At 34.7% G+C, this 17,212-nt stretch overlaps 2 protein-coding genes across 2 annotated transcripts in view; both read left to right on the top strand.

Moving 5' to 3' along the window:
• LOC127987716 (protein NLRC3) overlaps positions 1–16,253 on the top strand; it is a 41,614-nt gene extending 25,361 nt beyond the window's left edge. The window contains exons 3-7 of the mRNA XM_052590104.1: positions 13,597–13,701; positions 14,004–14,108; positions 14,594–14,678; positions 14,858–15,053; positions 15,145–16,253. Coding sequence (XP_052446064.1) covers positions 13,597–13,701; positions 14,004–14,108; positions 14,594–14,678; positions 14,858–15,053; positions 15,145–16,109 — 1,456 coding nt within the window. The 3' untranslated portion in view covers positions 16,110–16,253. The remainder of the gene's footprint in view (positions 1–13,596; positions 13,702–14,003; positions 14,109–14,593; positions 14,679–14,857; positions 15,054–15,144) is intronic.
• LOC127987694 (uncharacterized) overlaps positions 1–17,212 on the top strand; it is a 2,462,016-nt gene that overhangs the window by 1,485,709 nt on the left and 959,095 nt on the right. The window lies entirely within an intron of this gene.

The following is a 17,212-nucleotide window of genomic DNA, read 5'->3' on the forward strand; positions in this document are numbered from 1 at the left end:
AGGGAGTGTCAGACACATTAAAAAAGTTAACAGCTTAAGTCATTTGTGGATTAATGCGTATTGGAGACGCGAACCGTTTAAAACGATTCAGTTCGATTTGGTGAACTGGTTCAAGAAGATTCGTTACATCGAATGATTCGTTCGTGAAACGGATATCACAAACTGCTTTGTTTTGAACTCTCTCACAACAGACACATGTTTTTCTTACCTTTCTGGACATGGACAGTAGACCGTACACACAGTTTCAATAGAAGGACTGAGAGATCTCGGACTAAATCTAAAATATCTTAAACTGTGTTCCGAAGATAAAAGGAGGTCTTACGGGTTTGAAACAACATGAGGGTGAGTTATTAATGCATTGTAAATAATATTACATGCTATCTGCTTAAACAAAATTATGGTAACAATATTACACATATTATATTTGAGTAGATTTTAAGGTTGTTTTTTTTTTGGTGAAATTTACCCAAATAAATTAAGTAAAAATTCCTAAATTATTTAGTCTATGGCACAATAAATGTAATATAATTAGGGAAATGTGCTCATTTATTTTAAGTTTATTCTCAAAAGTCTGTGATTTTAAATGAGATCTGTTTGTATTTTGTTATTTTATACATTTACAAGACTGTATACAGCCAATCAGCTCAAGTAGGAAAATACTTGAGAATTAAACAAGGTTTAATCCCAAAGAAGAGTAGTATCCATAACTACAAGCTCTACTCTTTTGCACAGTGGTAACGATTCCACTGTGCAACTTCGATGTTACAGAAACTCTTACAAATGTCAAATGTAACTGAACATTAAACATTAATAGATGCCTCCCTTCACTCAAAAACATAAAGTAGCATTTAATTTCAAAATTTACTCTCCATATCCAGCCATATGCAAAGCATGCTGGGAACTAACAATCACCTCTAAAATAAAACTGCAAAATTGAGCTAATTCACTTAAATTAAATAGACAGCCTTCTTTCCTTAATTATTTTAGTTTAATCAGTTCCACAATTCAAGCACCAAAACTGCTTAAGTCTCCTAAAACAAAATGAGGAAAACGCATCTCTTGGTTTTATTAGTAAAAAGTCCTCATTATTTTCTATACAACACTGAATCACAATTTCTTTAATGAAATCCACACATTATTTTTAATTATCACCTTAATTTTTTTGATGGAAATTACAAGACCCATGATTCATTTTTTACAGTGTGACATAATTTAAATTGTTCGATGAACTAACCCTTTAATAAAACAAACCGTTTAAACAAATCTGTAAAAATACCTGTAAAAATATACAGTAAAAAACTGTTGTCTTATTTCCTCCTTTTTCTATTTTAAGACACAAGACCAAAAGTTTTCTGTGGGCAAACCAAACCTGTTCTTCTGGATAGACAGCTCAATAAACACGAGCAAAACAAATCTTCTTTTAAACTTAAGTAATGTGTATGTAAATGATGACGTGTGTTGTGAGTGATCTGAAGAGATTATTACATGGCAGTATATTGGCAGCATATTTTATTTGTATACTGATTGCTTGATAATTCAAAGATTCAGGACTAGGTAATTAACACATGAGCCTAGCGAATAGTGATGGGAAGTTCGGATCATTTTACAGACTCAGACCTTTGAGTCTCATTCAGCAAAATGAACAAATCATTTTTAGAGTCATTTTTCATTTTATCAAATATAATTAAAATGTTACGTGTGACTTCCCTAATGTCTACCAGTAGTTACGCAAACGTTGATCACACTACAAACAATATAAAACTATAGTGCTATAATAAACAGAAAAGATTAATTCATAGTTTACCTGGGTCTTCAGTCTATGAATAGCTCACCTCACCTCTAAAAAATTGGATAATCATGTTTTTTTTAGTGTACAGTCTTTTATTCCATCACATTACATCTAAGTATTTCAACAAACACTTTTATTATTCAATCATTTATACTTCTCATTTTTCAATTTTCTATTGCTTCATCACAACTGTACTGTCATTATTTAAGACAAATCTTTGGGTTTGAGTTAACCTAGTCTCGCATAGCCAGATCTATGGTAGCTTTCATTGGCTAAGGCCGTTTGACCAACATGTCAAACAACCAATCACAGTTTGTTTCGTTCAGTCACATTTTGGGGCGTGGGAATGTTTCTACAATAACAGAATAATGGTGTATAAAACTCTTTAAAGATTCTATGCCGCAAACTTTAAACATTTGAGATACTTTTAAATATCCAGCGTTGACCCTGATAAGCGCTCGTCATCACAGTTTTAAACACAACGGCTTTCTTCTTTCGTGAGGGGGTTTGGCGCCACAGCATTTTTGGTTCCAGGCAGAACGTTAAAGAACCTGACACGCATGTCTCCCAGAAATCCTGTATAATTCAACCAATCTGATGACGACTTTTGTGTTCTATATGCATCAGACGTTTAACCAATGGTCCATGGTCTGAGACTGAGACCTATGCAGTCTGAGCCAGAAAGAGAATTGATTCATTCATCTCATGATTCTTCAGGTTTGTTAGTATCCAGCTGCAGACAAGCAGCTCCAGCAGTTTCAGAACCACAGCCACAGAGTGAGGGGCGGAGCTTATGCTCTTAACAGAGTAGCACCACCTTAATTAGCTTTTATTACACACAATAAGCCGTAATTTATTTATGTATTCGTTTTATAATGTTATATTTAGCATTTAAAAAAATAATCTTGTGTATTTTAGTAAAACAATGTTTGAAACTTCTGAGCATTTTATATGAAATATACTTTAATCACAAGATTCAAAATAAATGTTTACAAGAAGGCATCAAACATTTCAGTAACACACACACACACACACACACAAACAAACAGCAGCATGATTTTGAAAGTAACCATCAAAATGTACACTAATTAAATAAAGTTTATAAAATGAACAATTCACTATTAAACTCATTTTGTCATGAATTTACTCTTAGGTCCATTTTGTAATGAAAATCCTACAGACATAACTCTCCTGAACACAAGCTGAAATATGAAGGGTGCTTTTGAAGCGTCTGGTTGTTCCAGGAGATTGTTGAGGGCCTTTTCCTCGTCCCCTTCCTCCATTATAAGTAAAAGAAGCTCTTTCACCGGCTCCCGGAGTAGATGTCTGTTGTAATGGAGCCATTCCACAACTTCTGTCTGAGATTACTGGGATCTGCTTCATTACAGAATACTAAAGGAAAATGTAACTTTAATATTTCTTATTAATATGTGTGTGTGTGTGTGTGTGTGTGTAACCTGAAACTAAGTACATAGGTAAACTATTATGCAATAATATATTGCAATACATATATTATACAAACAACTCAAAATATTCATACCTCCACAGACAACTGCCTTGTTGAAGTGGATTTGGAGAGGACTTTAATTTGACCAGTTTGGCTCTTAAATAAGCTGGTCAATCAGAAAATCGCTGGTGATTGCTGTAACACTTGTTGCACTGCTGCAGTTCAGGTATGTGTCACCTGTCTGAATCCTGTTTCTACAGTCACACACGATTATCTCAATGATAACAAATGGGATTAGAATAACTAAACTATATTGTTACGAACCCCACTTTTAAAAGACTTGATCAGGGAGGGGTAAAGCAACATAAAAAAGTAAGCGCACGCCAAGATATCAATTCAACCATAAATTAATGGCCAAAGAGCTTACGAGCCACATTACAACGAGTGGCTGACAGAAGTCAAATCAACTAAACTAAAGCAAAATAAATCCAATAGAAAAACAAAACATAGATCAACAAAAAAAAAATAAAGAAAACCTCAAAAGAAACACAAAGAAAGAGCACCGCTTGTCAGCAGCTAGCTGGTCAAAAAGACACGCACGAAGCTCACTGGATGCTTTCATCGTCGATGGCAGGACGGCAGCAGCTCCTCAACAAGTGTGAGTCAGAAGAGCATGAACGTGACGGAGGCGGACATGTGCTGGAACAGGGAGAGCCTCCACACAAACACAACCTCCACCTTATATTCAGTGCAAAACGTTATTGCTCAACAAGATGGAGGTGTTCGGGGGTGGAGCTCAACCTCGGGAAAGAGAGATGAAATCAATATACACACACACACATATATAAAACAAAACTTTAACCGTGACAATATGGTAATAATAACACACACACTATGCATATAACAGAGGAAAGTAAGGCAAACTATTTATTTTTATGAATAATAAACGTCTTCGAGACTTCACTGCAAGCCCCGTAACAACATGCATCCGAAAATTAATCGAAACATCAATAGAAAAAAAAGTTATATACTACGTAGAGGTTGCACCGACTAATCGACTAGTCGAGTCTTACGTCGCTTGCAGATCGCTCGTGCACAGAATCATTCAGCGCAGGAATGTGCTGTCAACACTGTTCTGTGATTTCTCAATAAAATAGTTTAGAAACTGAGAAGTTCTATAGTTTATTTCTTAACTAAATCCCACATCTTCACTAGTAGAGAGACGCCGCCAGGTAGAATTAATTCACACACACAGTCGCTCTCACTAATGAATTCATATAAATATAATCATTACTGTGCTACTTTATCTGATTTAAAATGAGCAGAAATCTGCTAGAAATATAATGACCCAAAGACAAAAGAACGGATAAATGAGCTGTTATAGGAGCAATAGCCATGTACACATCGCTGTGTCATAGCTGTGCACAAGGGTTTTTTAAAGCTCGAGATGTATTTGTTCATTAATGACGTCACCAGCAACTAGACGACTTCGACTCGACTTTCATCAGATAAAAATCGACTTTAAAAAATCTGAAGTCGTTCAACCCCTATTATATACTATAAAGTATTACAACAAATTCAAGCTTCAATATAATATAATAAAGCCAAGCACATATAAAGTACTTAGCAGTTAAATGCTAGAAATTCCTTCATCTCGTGACGGACCAATAAGCTTTGACCATAGACTGGAGTTACCCTGGCAACAAATCTGTGTGTATATTCTTCTTCTTTATGATTTTAAGCGTACTGCCTTAATGTTTTAATGTTTGTATTGTCTAATAATAATATTAATAATAATAATAAAAGACTGTATAAAAGGCTTTAACCTGCCGTTCATTCTTTGGTCATGTGGCATTGGATAGAGAAATTTATTTAAAAGCTTCCTTACAAATGGGTGCATAGTCATTATTATCATCATTATCATCAGTATGATAATTATTAACTCTTACAGTTACTACGTTTCTGGTCTCAAATTGTAGCTTTTTACTTCCTACAGTTTATAAATGTGTATTTCCGTCTTTCCGGCTCAGTCATGTGATGAATGAACAACTCAAAAAAACAGATGACTTGATAGATGAACTAAATCCGTTATTTTTGGACCTGGTTATAATTGAAGCTCAAAGAAGATTGAATGCATGGTTCAGAGAGACTTGAGCTTGAGAGGCAGAATACTGCTTGCTAAGGCTTACATAGTCTGCACTCTCTATATGTGTTCAACAACATCTGTAAACAGTTGATAAAATCATTTTTAAAGTTTGGAAAAACTAAATCCATTATGTAAAAAAGTCTGTATTAATGAACATATATGAGTATGGTGGGATGAATTTCCTTGATTTCTCTTCTTAGAACAACACTTTCAAAATGATTTGGTTTAGACAGTTTTCGTGTAATCCAAACTAAATCTGGAATTTTATCCCCAATTACTATTTTTCCAAATTACTGGGTCTCCCTTTCCTATTGATCTGTATTTATAATATTGCTAGAATCCCTTACCATTTATCTAAATTTCATAAACAGGCATTATTTGCATGGTCATTAATTAAGCACAATTTCTCCCCTGTCCGGTACTTCATCTGGAATGATCAAGACATTTTATAAAAGAGAAAATCTTTGTTTTGTGGTGTCTTATTGGAGGAATGTGGCTGATCATATTGATTGGAAAAAAGTATGGATTCTGTTTTCGAAATATAATAACAAGGTTAGAGAAATCTCATTCAAATTATTACACAGATTTTACTAAAGTGTTTTTGGAAAGGTTTAAATCAGACACAGATACAGCACAAGCTGTTGCTTTTGTGGTGACCCTAATGAAACTGATATACCTATCGTTTGGGATTGTCCTCACACACAGCTATTTTGGTTTCTTTATTTGGTTTCTCTCTGCTTTTTAAGGATGTACTGTTTGGATTCTTTAATATTCAAAAAGACAAAAATAATTCATATTTTATTATTAACCTATTATTACTTCTTGCAAAAAATCATATTCACTGCAGTAAATTCACTCATCAAAATCCTTTGTTATTAAAAAAAAAGAGGTTCAAACATGTATTCAAACTATTTCATCTACCAAAAATCTTACTGCTGTTAATATATTTAATATTTTTATTTTTTGTTAAAGCTTTTGTTTAGTATTTATTTGTAATGTCACCTCTTTGTAAGTAGACAACAAAGCTGTTAGTTTTCTTGGGGATTGGTTTGATAAAAAAACTAACATGGAAAGTTCATTTGAATCAAATTAAGGACAAATGTAAGACGGTCATAAAGTGAAGATTATGGAAAGTGAAACATAAATCTATAGCGGTGGTGTGATTTATTCACATACTTTAAAATATTAATTTTAAGCTTCTTTCTTTTCAGATTCTTATTCACAGCTTTATCATTATAGAATGCGTATATTAACTTATTGGGAGAAAACCACAAGATTTATGTGGAATCAGACATTTGAGCTCCCCCATAGAGACAGAATGGCATAATCATAACAACCCGCGAATATTCGTCAATCACAATGTGTTTATCAGGTTTATTAGGGAAAACAGCTAGCAAGTTAATCATGATTATATTATTGAATTTGTGAAGTAAATTATATAGTTATATAATTATATATATAAAATAATATTACATTTAATTTAAAATAATATAATATTTTAATGTTTTTTTTATTATTTATTTCTAGTTTATTTGTTTTGTTTGGATACTACATATAAGCAAATCTATATCCATCCTGATCCATATCCATCCTGATCCATACTTTATTCCAGTTGGTGAGGAGTGAGGTTGCCAACCGCCAAGAAACACCAGAGAAGAAGAAGAAGAACTACACAGATAGAAAGAGAAAACTTTGCTCGCTTGATCTGATCTTTTTTATGCTCTAGAAAACATTTGTACAGGTAGGATATAACTTTAGCACAGACTCTACTAGTTTTAACACTCGCGGACATTGTTTTTTTTATATTTAATCCAATCCATCCGAGAGATATGAGAATGAATTTCTGACAAGCGACAGGCCCAAAGCACAGACAGATTAGCGTTTTAAAATACTTATAATTTCTGTTTTATAGCGGACAAGACCGCGAGTATGTTTTCAAAGAGAGGTTATTGAACACGATTCTGTTTCTGAAAGTGTTTTTCGTATTTCCTCTTCTGTGTTATGTTGTTGTTTCTGTGATGTTAAATCGAAAGTATTTTTTAGACATTGAGTGTGACGTCACCGCTGTCCAAACGCTCTTTCAGAAATCACGATAGTTTGTTTTCCATCTACCGGTTAAGACTTACAACAAACATTTGGTCCAATATATTGCATTAGTATAAACTGAAAAAAGCATAAAAGCACTGTCTGACAGCAGCTATAGAACAGCAGAAATAGAGCTGATCCATGGTAACCTCCACAGAGCAGCATCTATTAATTATAGTGTTCTCTTTAATTATTTATAATCATGCTTATATAATTTTACATCTAATGAGACATTCAAAATCATGGAAGCTAAACTAATGAAATACTTTAAAACAAGGAATAAAAACTAATACTAACGCGAGTATAAGACATTAAAGGCATAGTTCACCCAAAACTTCTTCCACACAAGCAGTGTGCATGTGATAGGATAACACTGAATGTGCTGCTTTAGCGAATCATGATGCTGTTCAATGAATCTTAAAGTAGATCTTCACTTAATAGCATGAAGAGCAAATATTGACATGGACTGTACATTGAGATTGATTTAATCTCTCTCTGATACAGAAACCCTGTGTGAGTTATTGTTTTCATGTTTAAAATACGAACAAGAATGCAAATTTCCCTGAATATCCAAAGATGGCAAATGTGACATAAATTTTTACAACAGTTTCAACAAAAAATATTATATTAAGTGAACAATGCACGTTAAATTTACCTTACATTTTAAACAGAATATTGTCATATTTGTTATATTTTGCAATGAAATAACACTAGTTCCAACGAAATCTGTATTATCTGGTGTGTATCTCCAAGCAAGTGATGTTTAGTGAATGTATCTGCGTCTTTGAACGATTCTGAGAGTCAGTGATTAATAACTACAGCATTAGCTTGTTACTGAATGAATGAATGATGCCCGGCTCATGAAGACAGTGATTTGCCGTCACCTATTGTCTGTTTTATTTTTAAGTTCACAAGTAGGCTATCATCGAAGGCATATATATATATATATATATATGCATGCCTGTAAATCAATTTAAGGTGCAAATGTTGTCCTTTAATAGTAAAGGTGTGACTGTGGTCTAAGTGGAAGAGAAGGGCTACACAGAACAATGTTAAATGTTACATCACTGTAAAAAGTTTGACAATCACTGTGCTAAGACATGTGTGACGTCAAAATACATGACGTATGTGTATCGTGATTTAGATCCCTAGTCCACACTCCGGATCAATCCAAAGCAGGATTATTAATCAAATTAAAATCATTAGGAATTGAAGGCAGAATTAATAGGTTTTTGTTTAACAGGAAAATACAAGTGAGTAGGTGAAGTATATTCCAGACTCCACAAGGAAGTGTATGTAGTTTGTTATTATTCAACATAATGATTAATGACACTTTCTCTCAGGTTGAACAAAATGTAGGAACATCTTTGTATGCAGATGATGGGGCTTTGTGGATCAGAGGTCAAAATATATCTTATGTTAAAAGAATGCTGTGAAAATAATGAATCAAATTTGACTAGTTTTGGACGGATATGTGATGCTAAAGCAAAAAATTTAGGATTACATTTGTCTCCTCTCCACCAGTAAGTGTGGTGTGTGGTGGGCGTTCTGGCACAATATGGCTGCCGTCGCATCATCCAGGTGGATGCTGCACACTGGTGGTGGTGAGGAGATAACCCCTGACTATGTAAAGTGCTTTGAGTGCCTAGAAAATGCTATATAAATGTAAGGAATTATTATTATTACATCAATTACAGTACAGTAATACAGTCTCAATTCCCTCTATTCCTCCCTGGTTATTCCCCTTGCCTACTGTTAACCTCAGTATACAGCGAGGAACTGAAAGACATTTCTAATCAACTCCCGACACGATCCCAAAACATTTCCCAGAATCAGTGGATTTATTTACAGATGGATCCAAAGATCCTGACACAGAAAATGCAGGTGCAGATCTATATATTACAATGTGTGATTTATATATTAAGAAAAGAGTACGAGCTACGCAATATCGCGTCCATTATCGAAGGCGATTCATCTGGGATAAAGAAGGCGATATTGCTTAACTTGTAAGTGATCACTGAACCAGATTTACTGACTAGATGTGCATGAGCATATCGTTAGATATATCGCCCAGCCCTAATTTGTCAGTATAAGCAACAGAGCTATTGGTGATATTGCTGGCCCTACAGTAGATAGATGAGATGAAGTAAATAACTCTTTCATTGCATCTGATCAGTTTTTCAGCACTTGAGAGTAGAAGATCTGGCAGGTCATCAGTTAGGATGGATATTATCAATGAAATATTCTGCAGGATGTATGAAATAAAAGTTAAGGGCATGTCTACACACTTCATTTGTGTTCCTGCTCATGTTGGTGTGGAGGGAAATGAGAAAGTGGATATTCTGGCCAAACCAACTCTAAGAATAAAGCAAGTAGATCTAAATATTTCATCAAGTAAAGCAGAAGCTAAAGTATACGTTAGAACATATACACAATCAGTTCTGCAGGTAATATCATATCATAACACATCTTAGAATTGTTCATACTGGATTTAATAAGTTGTCAAGCACTTTACTTGGCAGTGAATGCACTGTAGACAACAACAAAGAGCTGAGTGTGTATTATTTCACTGTATGAAATACAACAATGAGAGATACCGTCTCATTCAGTCGAAACATGTTAAAACATTTTAACAAGTCTGTAAAAATGTTGCATTAAGAATAATTCTAAAAGTGTAGTTCCATCTCCTCTTTTTCCATTTCAAGACCCGAGACTGAAAGTATTTTGTGATCAAATCAAACCTGTCCTTCCGGATAGAGAGACGATAAACACGAGCAAAATTAATCTTCTTTTAAACTTTATGTTCATGTAAATAAATACGTGTGTTGTAAGTGATCTGAAGAGATTATTATATGGCAGTATATTTGTTGCATATTTTATTTGTATATTGATCAATTGATAACTCAAAGATTCAGCACTAGTTATTTTCTTCATCATTTGTTCCTCTGAACTCTCATGATCTTGATCTGATTGTCATGTCCAGGTCATGATGAGCATCTGATCGTCTTCAGAGACACAAAGATCTCAGTGTTGAGCTGTTCATCTGCAGTCTGTCAGAGAAGAGAGGAAAGATGAGTCTCTCACACAAACAGAGGTAAGACTGAGTCTGCTTTCACAGAAGAAAACAACAACTCTTTTCAAAAAGCAGCGTTTTCTCTCACTATTGTCATTAGTGTTGTCAAAAGACCCGGTACTTCGGTACCAAGTCGGTACTAAAAAAGGTTTCCGCGAAGCAGAAAACGAGGACGGAATCTCAAAATCCAGTCATGAAAATAATGAAACTATGAAAATATGGACAGTCACGGAATTGGTCAAAGTTAGCATAAATTAATCAAATCAAATCTCCATATGGACCAGTATCTGTAAATGTTAAGCCGCAAAAGTTGTTTGAAATATCAATCCGTGTTCTGCGCGTCTCTGTGTGAATTAATGAATGGCAGAGACGTGCGGGTTTGTTTACTACATAGACTGGAGCGCATGACGTTTGTATTAATTTCAGCATCTGAGCTTCAGAGTTCTCTCTCCATCAAGCGATCTGTGGATCACGCACAGCGCACCTGTATTTGATGCTCTGTAAACTCTTTGTGAAGGCGCTCGACTCTCCGTCACTTTGCTGATAGCGCTGTTTCTCACACATGCAAAGAGAGAGTTGTCTTCTCCTGTCAAAATAATGGAGTTCATTTAGAATTATTCATTTTCGAACAAGCAGAAGACATACCGGTTTCTCCGGTAGTGGGCAGAGCTAATGCGCAAATGGCAATTTCATTGGCTGGCACTGATCTAGTACCGTCCCTGTTTTGATTTCAGCAAATCAGTTTGACTGAACGCAGACAACGTGATTAATATTCATGAACCCAGCAGCTCATCAATTCATAGTGCATTGTATATACATTAGTATGATAGTAGAATTAGTAGTAGTATTATCTTTTAATAATAATTCATATGATCTATTACTATTTTTTTTTTTTTTTACAGAAACCCTCAATGACCAAAAATATCTTAAGCATCACCACCAGTCTTAAGTTCAGTTAAAATGACAAATATGCATTCATTAAAAGTTAATTTTTTACATAAAGGAATTGTGCTAGAAATATGACTATTATTTAGTAAAATGTATGCGATACTGCTACTACTGTAAAAAAAAATTATAAAAAAAAATTATAAAACTTTATTTTTTAAAGAAATAAATCACAATATTCCTTCCTGTTTTAATTTTAACAGCAAATCCCCTTTATTTACCAAAAATAAAGTGTTTAAATTTCATAAAAGACAATTAAATTTGTGTGAAACTTGTTTACTGTTTTTCATAATTATATAACTTGTAGAAAAACTTTTTTACACAATTATAAATAAGTATAAAGAATGGCATTGGTTTTATTTTTAGTGATAAAAAGTTTTTTTTTTTTAGCATATTTTTGTGTTTTGCTTTGGTACCGAAATTGGTACAGAGAACCGAGGATTTTTACTGGTATCGGAACCAAATACTGAAATTTTGGTACCGTGACAACACTAATTGTCATGTCAAATGATTTGCAAAACAAAGTAGAACATCCTATAAATGTGTTTAGATTGTCTCGGGTTAAAACTTGTTAAATGTCTAATATACAGGAATATTTAGCCCAGTTAAATATGTTTTATTTATCATATATGAAAAATCCTGTGCAACCCCAGAATTAAGATGTTTTACATTTTTGTTTCAGGTTGCACATTAAGTGGATAGAAAATGTAAATAATGATTGCAAACTGAAGTATCTTTTGCTGTAAAGTGTGAACTAAAATGAGTAATATATTTTTAATGACTATACAGGAGCGCTCTTTGCCCCATAACATTGAATGACTCGATTATATTATGGTTAGGCCTATGAATATAATATTAAGTTTAGATAATCCCCAAACAAACAGAAGGAATCTGAGTGATTTGATTCTGCATCCAGGTCTGTAATTATTGAACATAACACAACGCTGAATGTGGGTTAACTTCCCCTCAAATAACAAGTCTGTCTGTGATGGGCATCATCGCATTAATAAAACATCTACTAATACTACAGCAATAAATATTATGTATAGCAGTCAGAACATTGTTTATTCTTTGGCTCCGGAAAGATAGTGTTTGAATTAAATTTCTTCACTTTAATCTCTCTTTCATTCTTTCATTTCAAATTAATGAAAAATAGCATCAATGTGTAACGTGTCTTTATGATGTTATGAGAGGCAATATCCAGTGAATTTCCAAATCTGAACCAACAGAATCTGAACTGTCACTAAGGTTTTCAGATCAGACCTTTTACTTTATTTGACAAATATTATATAGAACACAAAGTTTGTTGTGTCTGTTTGTAAGGATCTACAATTTGGCCCAAAATGGCTACACTCGAGTGATGAAATGAATTTGTATCAAAAACCTCATTAAATGTTCACTTTGCTGGATAACAGGTTTGTAAACCGGCTCAAACCCATGCATGCATTGCTACTGTGGTATATTAATTAATCACATAGACTGATTATTTTTCATAACATGTTCAACACACGTCACACTGAACAGCCCTGGTGTGTAATCTGTAGATATGAAGTCAGAAGAGATGTGTCCCAGCTTTCAGTAAAGATGAACTCTTACTTGTAGAGATTAAGACATGATACAGTAGTGTCCCAGATCAAAAAGATCACGCTTGTCATTCGTTTTAGATGACAGGTTTACATTGTCTTGAAGGATGATGAAGATGAATCTGATTTTGATTAGTTGGTTGATATAATGGAAGGGCTGCATCAGAAGTGTCTGTGTTGAGAAAGTGAATGATGCTGAAGCTGTAAATAATGAAAGGATGTGACAGTGTTAAAGCTGGGGTCTGTGTCACTATTGCTGGAGAAGATATAAATGAGGAAGGTGAGAGAAGTGAGACGACTGAGGAGAATGAAGCTGAATGTGGCACAATGGTAGAAATGAAGCTTGTGTTAGATGAGGATGATACTGATGTGACAGAAGAGAGCTTGGACTCTACTGTGATGGAAGGGGACTTATACTCTACTCCCTTTTTGCATTGCAGTATATATTTTAGTTTCTTTTTTTTTTTTTATGAAATTTATTGTATCAAAATCTTAAAAACGTTCCCACACTCTTCTTTGTGTCATCAGTGTAAGATCAGACTCACATGTGTCCAGTTCTGTGTCTGTGAAGAGTGATCGGTCAAAGGAAGATCCACCGGAGTTCAGTGAGGAAACACCATCAGCTACTGAAAGGTATTTCATTTGGTTTGTTACAACATAGCATTAGCTAATTTCTCCACTAGTGTATCTGTGATAGAGAATAAGTAATTAATACAGTAAAATAACAAAGTTTCTGCTTTTTTCTTCACTGAACTGTGTCTTGAGCTTATTTGCAGTGATACAGTTGCACAAACCCTAGAGAGCATAAATTCAATAATGAATGTGACAATCAAACATGAATGTGTCCATCTATCTACAGAAAAGTCCATTCACAACATTAAACCTTTTCAAATGAGACTGAAGAAACTCTCTCTTTTCTTTTTTTGTGTCATCAGTGTAACATCAGGATCACATGTGTCCAGCTCTGTGTCTGTGAAGAGTGACCGGTCAAAACTTGAACCAATGAAGTTCAGTGAGAAAACACCATCAGCTACTGAAAGGTATTTTATTTGGTTTATTACAACAACGCATTAGCTAATTTCTCCAATAGGGTATCTGTGATAGAAATTAAGTAAATAAAACAGTAGATCACAGAATAATATCTGCTTTCCTTTTCATTGAAGTCTGTCTGGAGCTTCTTTCCAGTAATACAGTTACACAAACAGCAGCAAGGAGGCATAAATTCACCATAGACACATGAATATGTCATTTAATCTGTTGTATTACCATTTGCAGCATTAAACCATTTCAAACGAGACTGAAGAACTGTTTCTTTCTGTTCTTTGTGTCATTAGTTCTCTCCTTATAGGACAGAAAAACTTACATTTGTACTTAAACAGAACCTTTACTTTAACAGCATTAACTTATAACTGCAGCATTAACACTGATGTTTGCTCTTTGTGTTTGATTAAATAAAAATGTGGCAAGATATTTGTCTAATATATTGCCTTAATCACAAAATTAATTTTATTCTCCATTTTAACAGTCTGCATTATGATACATTAGACTCAGACTTCCAGATTAACAGGAACCACAAGAATTTCACAGACAAACTCCAAGGAATCTTCCAGGTGAAAAAATATTTAATTAATGATTATATTTATAACAAATGAATTGAGCAATTACTGAGCAATGTTTCTTGTTTCTTTTACACATATTTTTAATTACTGATTAGATCATTTGGACCAGATGTGGATTTGGTTCAATTTTGTTCTTTTGTCTTTATTTTTTGTTTTGCTTTTGTTTGTAGGATCTTGAGAAGAAAATAATAACATTTCTAAAAAATGAGCTGGAAAAGTTTAAGAAAATATTACAAAAAGAGGACATGCAATACTTTGTGAAGGACTTTAATGAGAACAGATGCAGTATGAAAGAAGCAGCTCTTGATCTCACGCTCTACTTCCTGAGAGAGATGAAGCAAGATGAAGCTGCTGATACTCTAGAAGGTAAGAGACTTGTGATCATGTGTCAGATTGTCACTTATAAATGTAGAGAGAAAATATAATTAAATAATATCTGTATTTTGTTTCTGTTTAGATGATCTGGTCTTCATTCATCAGCTAAAGTGTAGCCTAAAGAAGAAGTATCAATGTGTGTTTGAAGGAATTGCAAAGCAAGGAGACTCTACACTTCTGAAGAACATCTACACAGATCTCTATATCACTCAGGGTTGTAGTGAACAGGTCAATACTGAACATGAGGTGAGACAGATTGAAGTTGCTTCCAGACGTCATGAATCACAGGAGATACAGGTTGAGTGCAAACATTTGTTTGAAGCACCTGAACAAGACAAGCAGATCAGAACTGTACTGACAAAAGGAGTTGCTGGCATCGGAAAATCAGTCTCTGTGCAGAAGTTTGTTCTGGATTGGGCCGAAGGAAAAGAAAATCAAGATATCAGCTTCATATTTCCTCTTCCATTCAGAGAGATGAACTTAAAGAAGCAAGAAAAACTAAGTTTGATGGGCCTTATAACTCAGTTTTTCCCAGAGACAAAAGGACTGAAGCTTACAAGAAGAAATCAATTCAAAGTCTTGTTCATTCTTGATGGATTGGATGAATGTCAACTTCCTGTAAACTTTAAGGATAATGAGACGTGGTCTGATGTTTCATCACCAGTCTCTCTGGATGTTCTCCTGACGAACCTCATCAAGGGAAATCTGCTTCCTTCTGCTCTCATCTGGATCACCAGCAGACCAGCAGCTGCCAGTAAGATTCCTCCTGACTGTATTGACCGGCTGACAGAGATACGAGGATTCAATGATGCACAAAAGGAGGAGTACTTCAGAAAAAGATTCACGGATGAGAATCAGGCCAAAGAAATCATTGATCATGTTAAACAATCAAAGAGTCTCTTTATCATGTGCCACATCCCAGTCTTCTGCTGGATTTCAGCCACTGTTCTCCAGAACATTTTAGAGGAGAAAAGAAATAATGTCAGGCTGATGATGTCCCCAAAACACTGCAGGAGTCAAATACTGAAGACACTCCTAAGACTCTGACACAAATGTACACACACTTCCTCAGATTTCAGATCCAGCAGAGCAGACGAAAGTATGATGGAGAACATACACCAGGTGTTTCCTGGGATAAAGATGCCATCTTTTCACTGGGGAAACTGGCATTTGATCAGCTGGAAAGAAACAATGTGATCTTCTATGACACAGATCTGGAAGCCTGTGGTATTGACGTCTATAAGGCATCGGTGTACTCAGGCATGTGTACCCAGATCTTTAAGGAGGAAACAGGGATCACTCTTGGTACCATGTACTGCTTTGTTCACTTGAGCATTCAAGAGTTTATTGCAGCCCTTTATGCACATATGTTTCTAGACATAAAGAAGAAAAGTATATTTGTTCATGAGTCTACAAAATGGAAATATAAAAGTAAAACCATGATTGATTTGCTCAAGACTGCAGTGGACAAGGCACTAGAAAGTGATAATGGACACCTGGATCTTTTTCTTCGCTTCCTCCTTGGTTTGTCACTCCAGTCCAATCAGAGACTCTTACAGGGTCTGTTGACACAGAAAAATGGAAATGAGAAGAGCAAAAAAGAAATAGTTCAGTACATCAAGCAGACATTAGAGTCTAATCTGTCTCCAGAGAGATCCATCAATCTGTTCTACTGTCTGAATGAACTGAACGACCAAACTCTGGTGAAAGACATTCAGACCCACCTTAGCAAAGGAAGTCTCTCATCTGCTGATCTTTCACCTGCCCAGTGGTCTGCTTTGGTCTTTGTGTTGTTGACATCAGAGGAGGAGCTGGAGGAGTTTGAGCTTCAGAAATTCAAGAAATCAGACGAGTGTCTCATTAGATTATCAGCAGTCATCAAAACCTGCAAAAGAGCTCTGTAAGTTATTTAATATATCTTGTCGTGTTTTGTTCTCATCTTAAAATTACATGAATCTACATTGATGCATAGCAGGCTTGGACACCACGATTTATAGTGATAATTAACCATACACCAGTTATAAGTAGGGGTGGGAATCACCAGAGGCCTCACGATACGATATTATCACGATACTTGTGTCAATATATTGAGATATTCTGAGATTATATTGTGATATTTATATTGTGATATGTCAGTTCTTGAAAGTAAA

This window comes from Carassius gibelio, chromosome B22 (assembly GCF_023724105.1).
Source record: "Carassius gibelio isolate Cgi1373 ecotype wild population from Czech Republic chromosome B22, carGib1.2-hapl.c, whole genome shotgun sequence".
Classification (NCBI taxonomy): Eukaryota; Metazoa; Chordata; class Actinopteri; order Cypriniformes; family Cyprinidae; genus Carassius; species Carassius gibelio.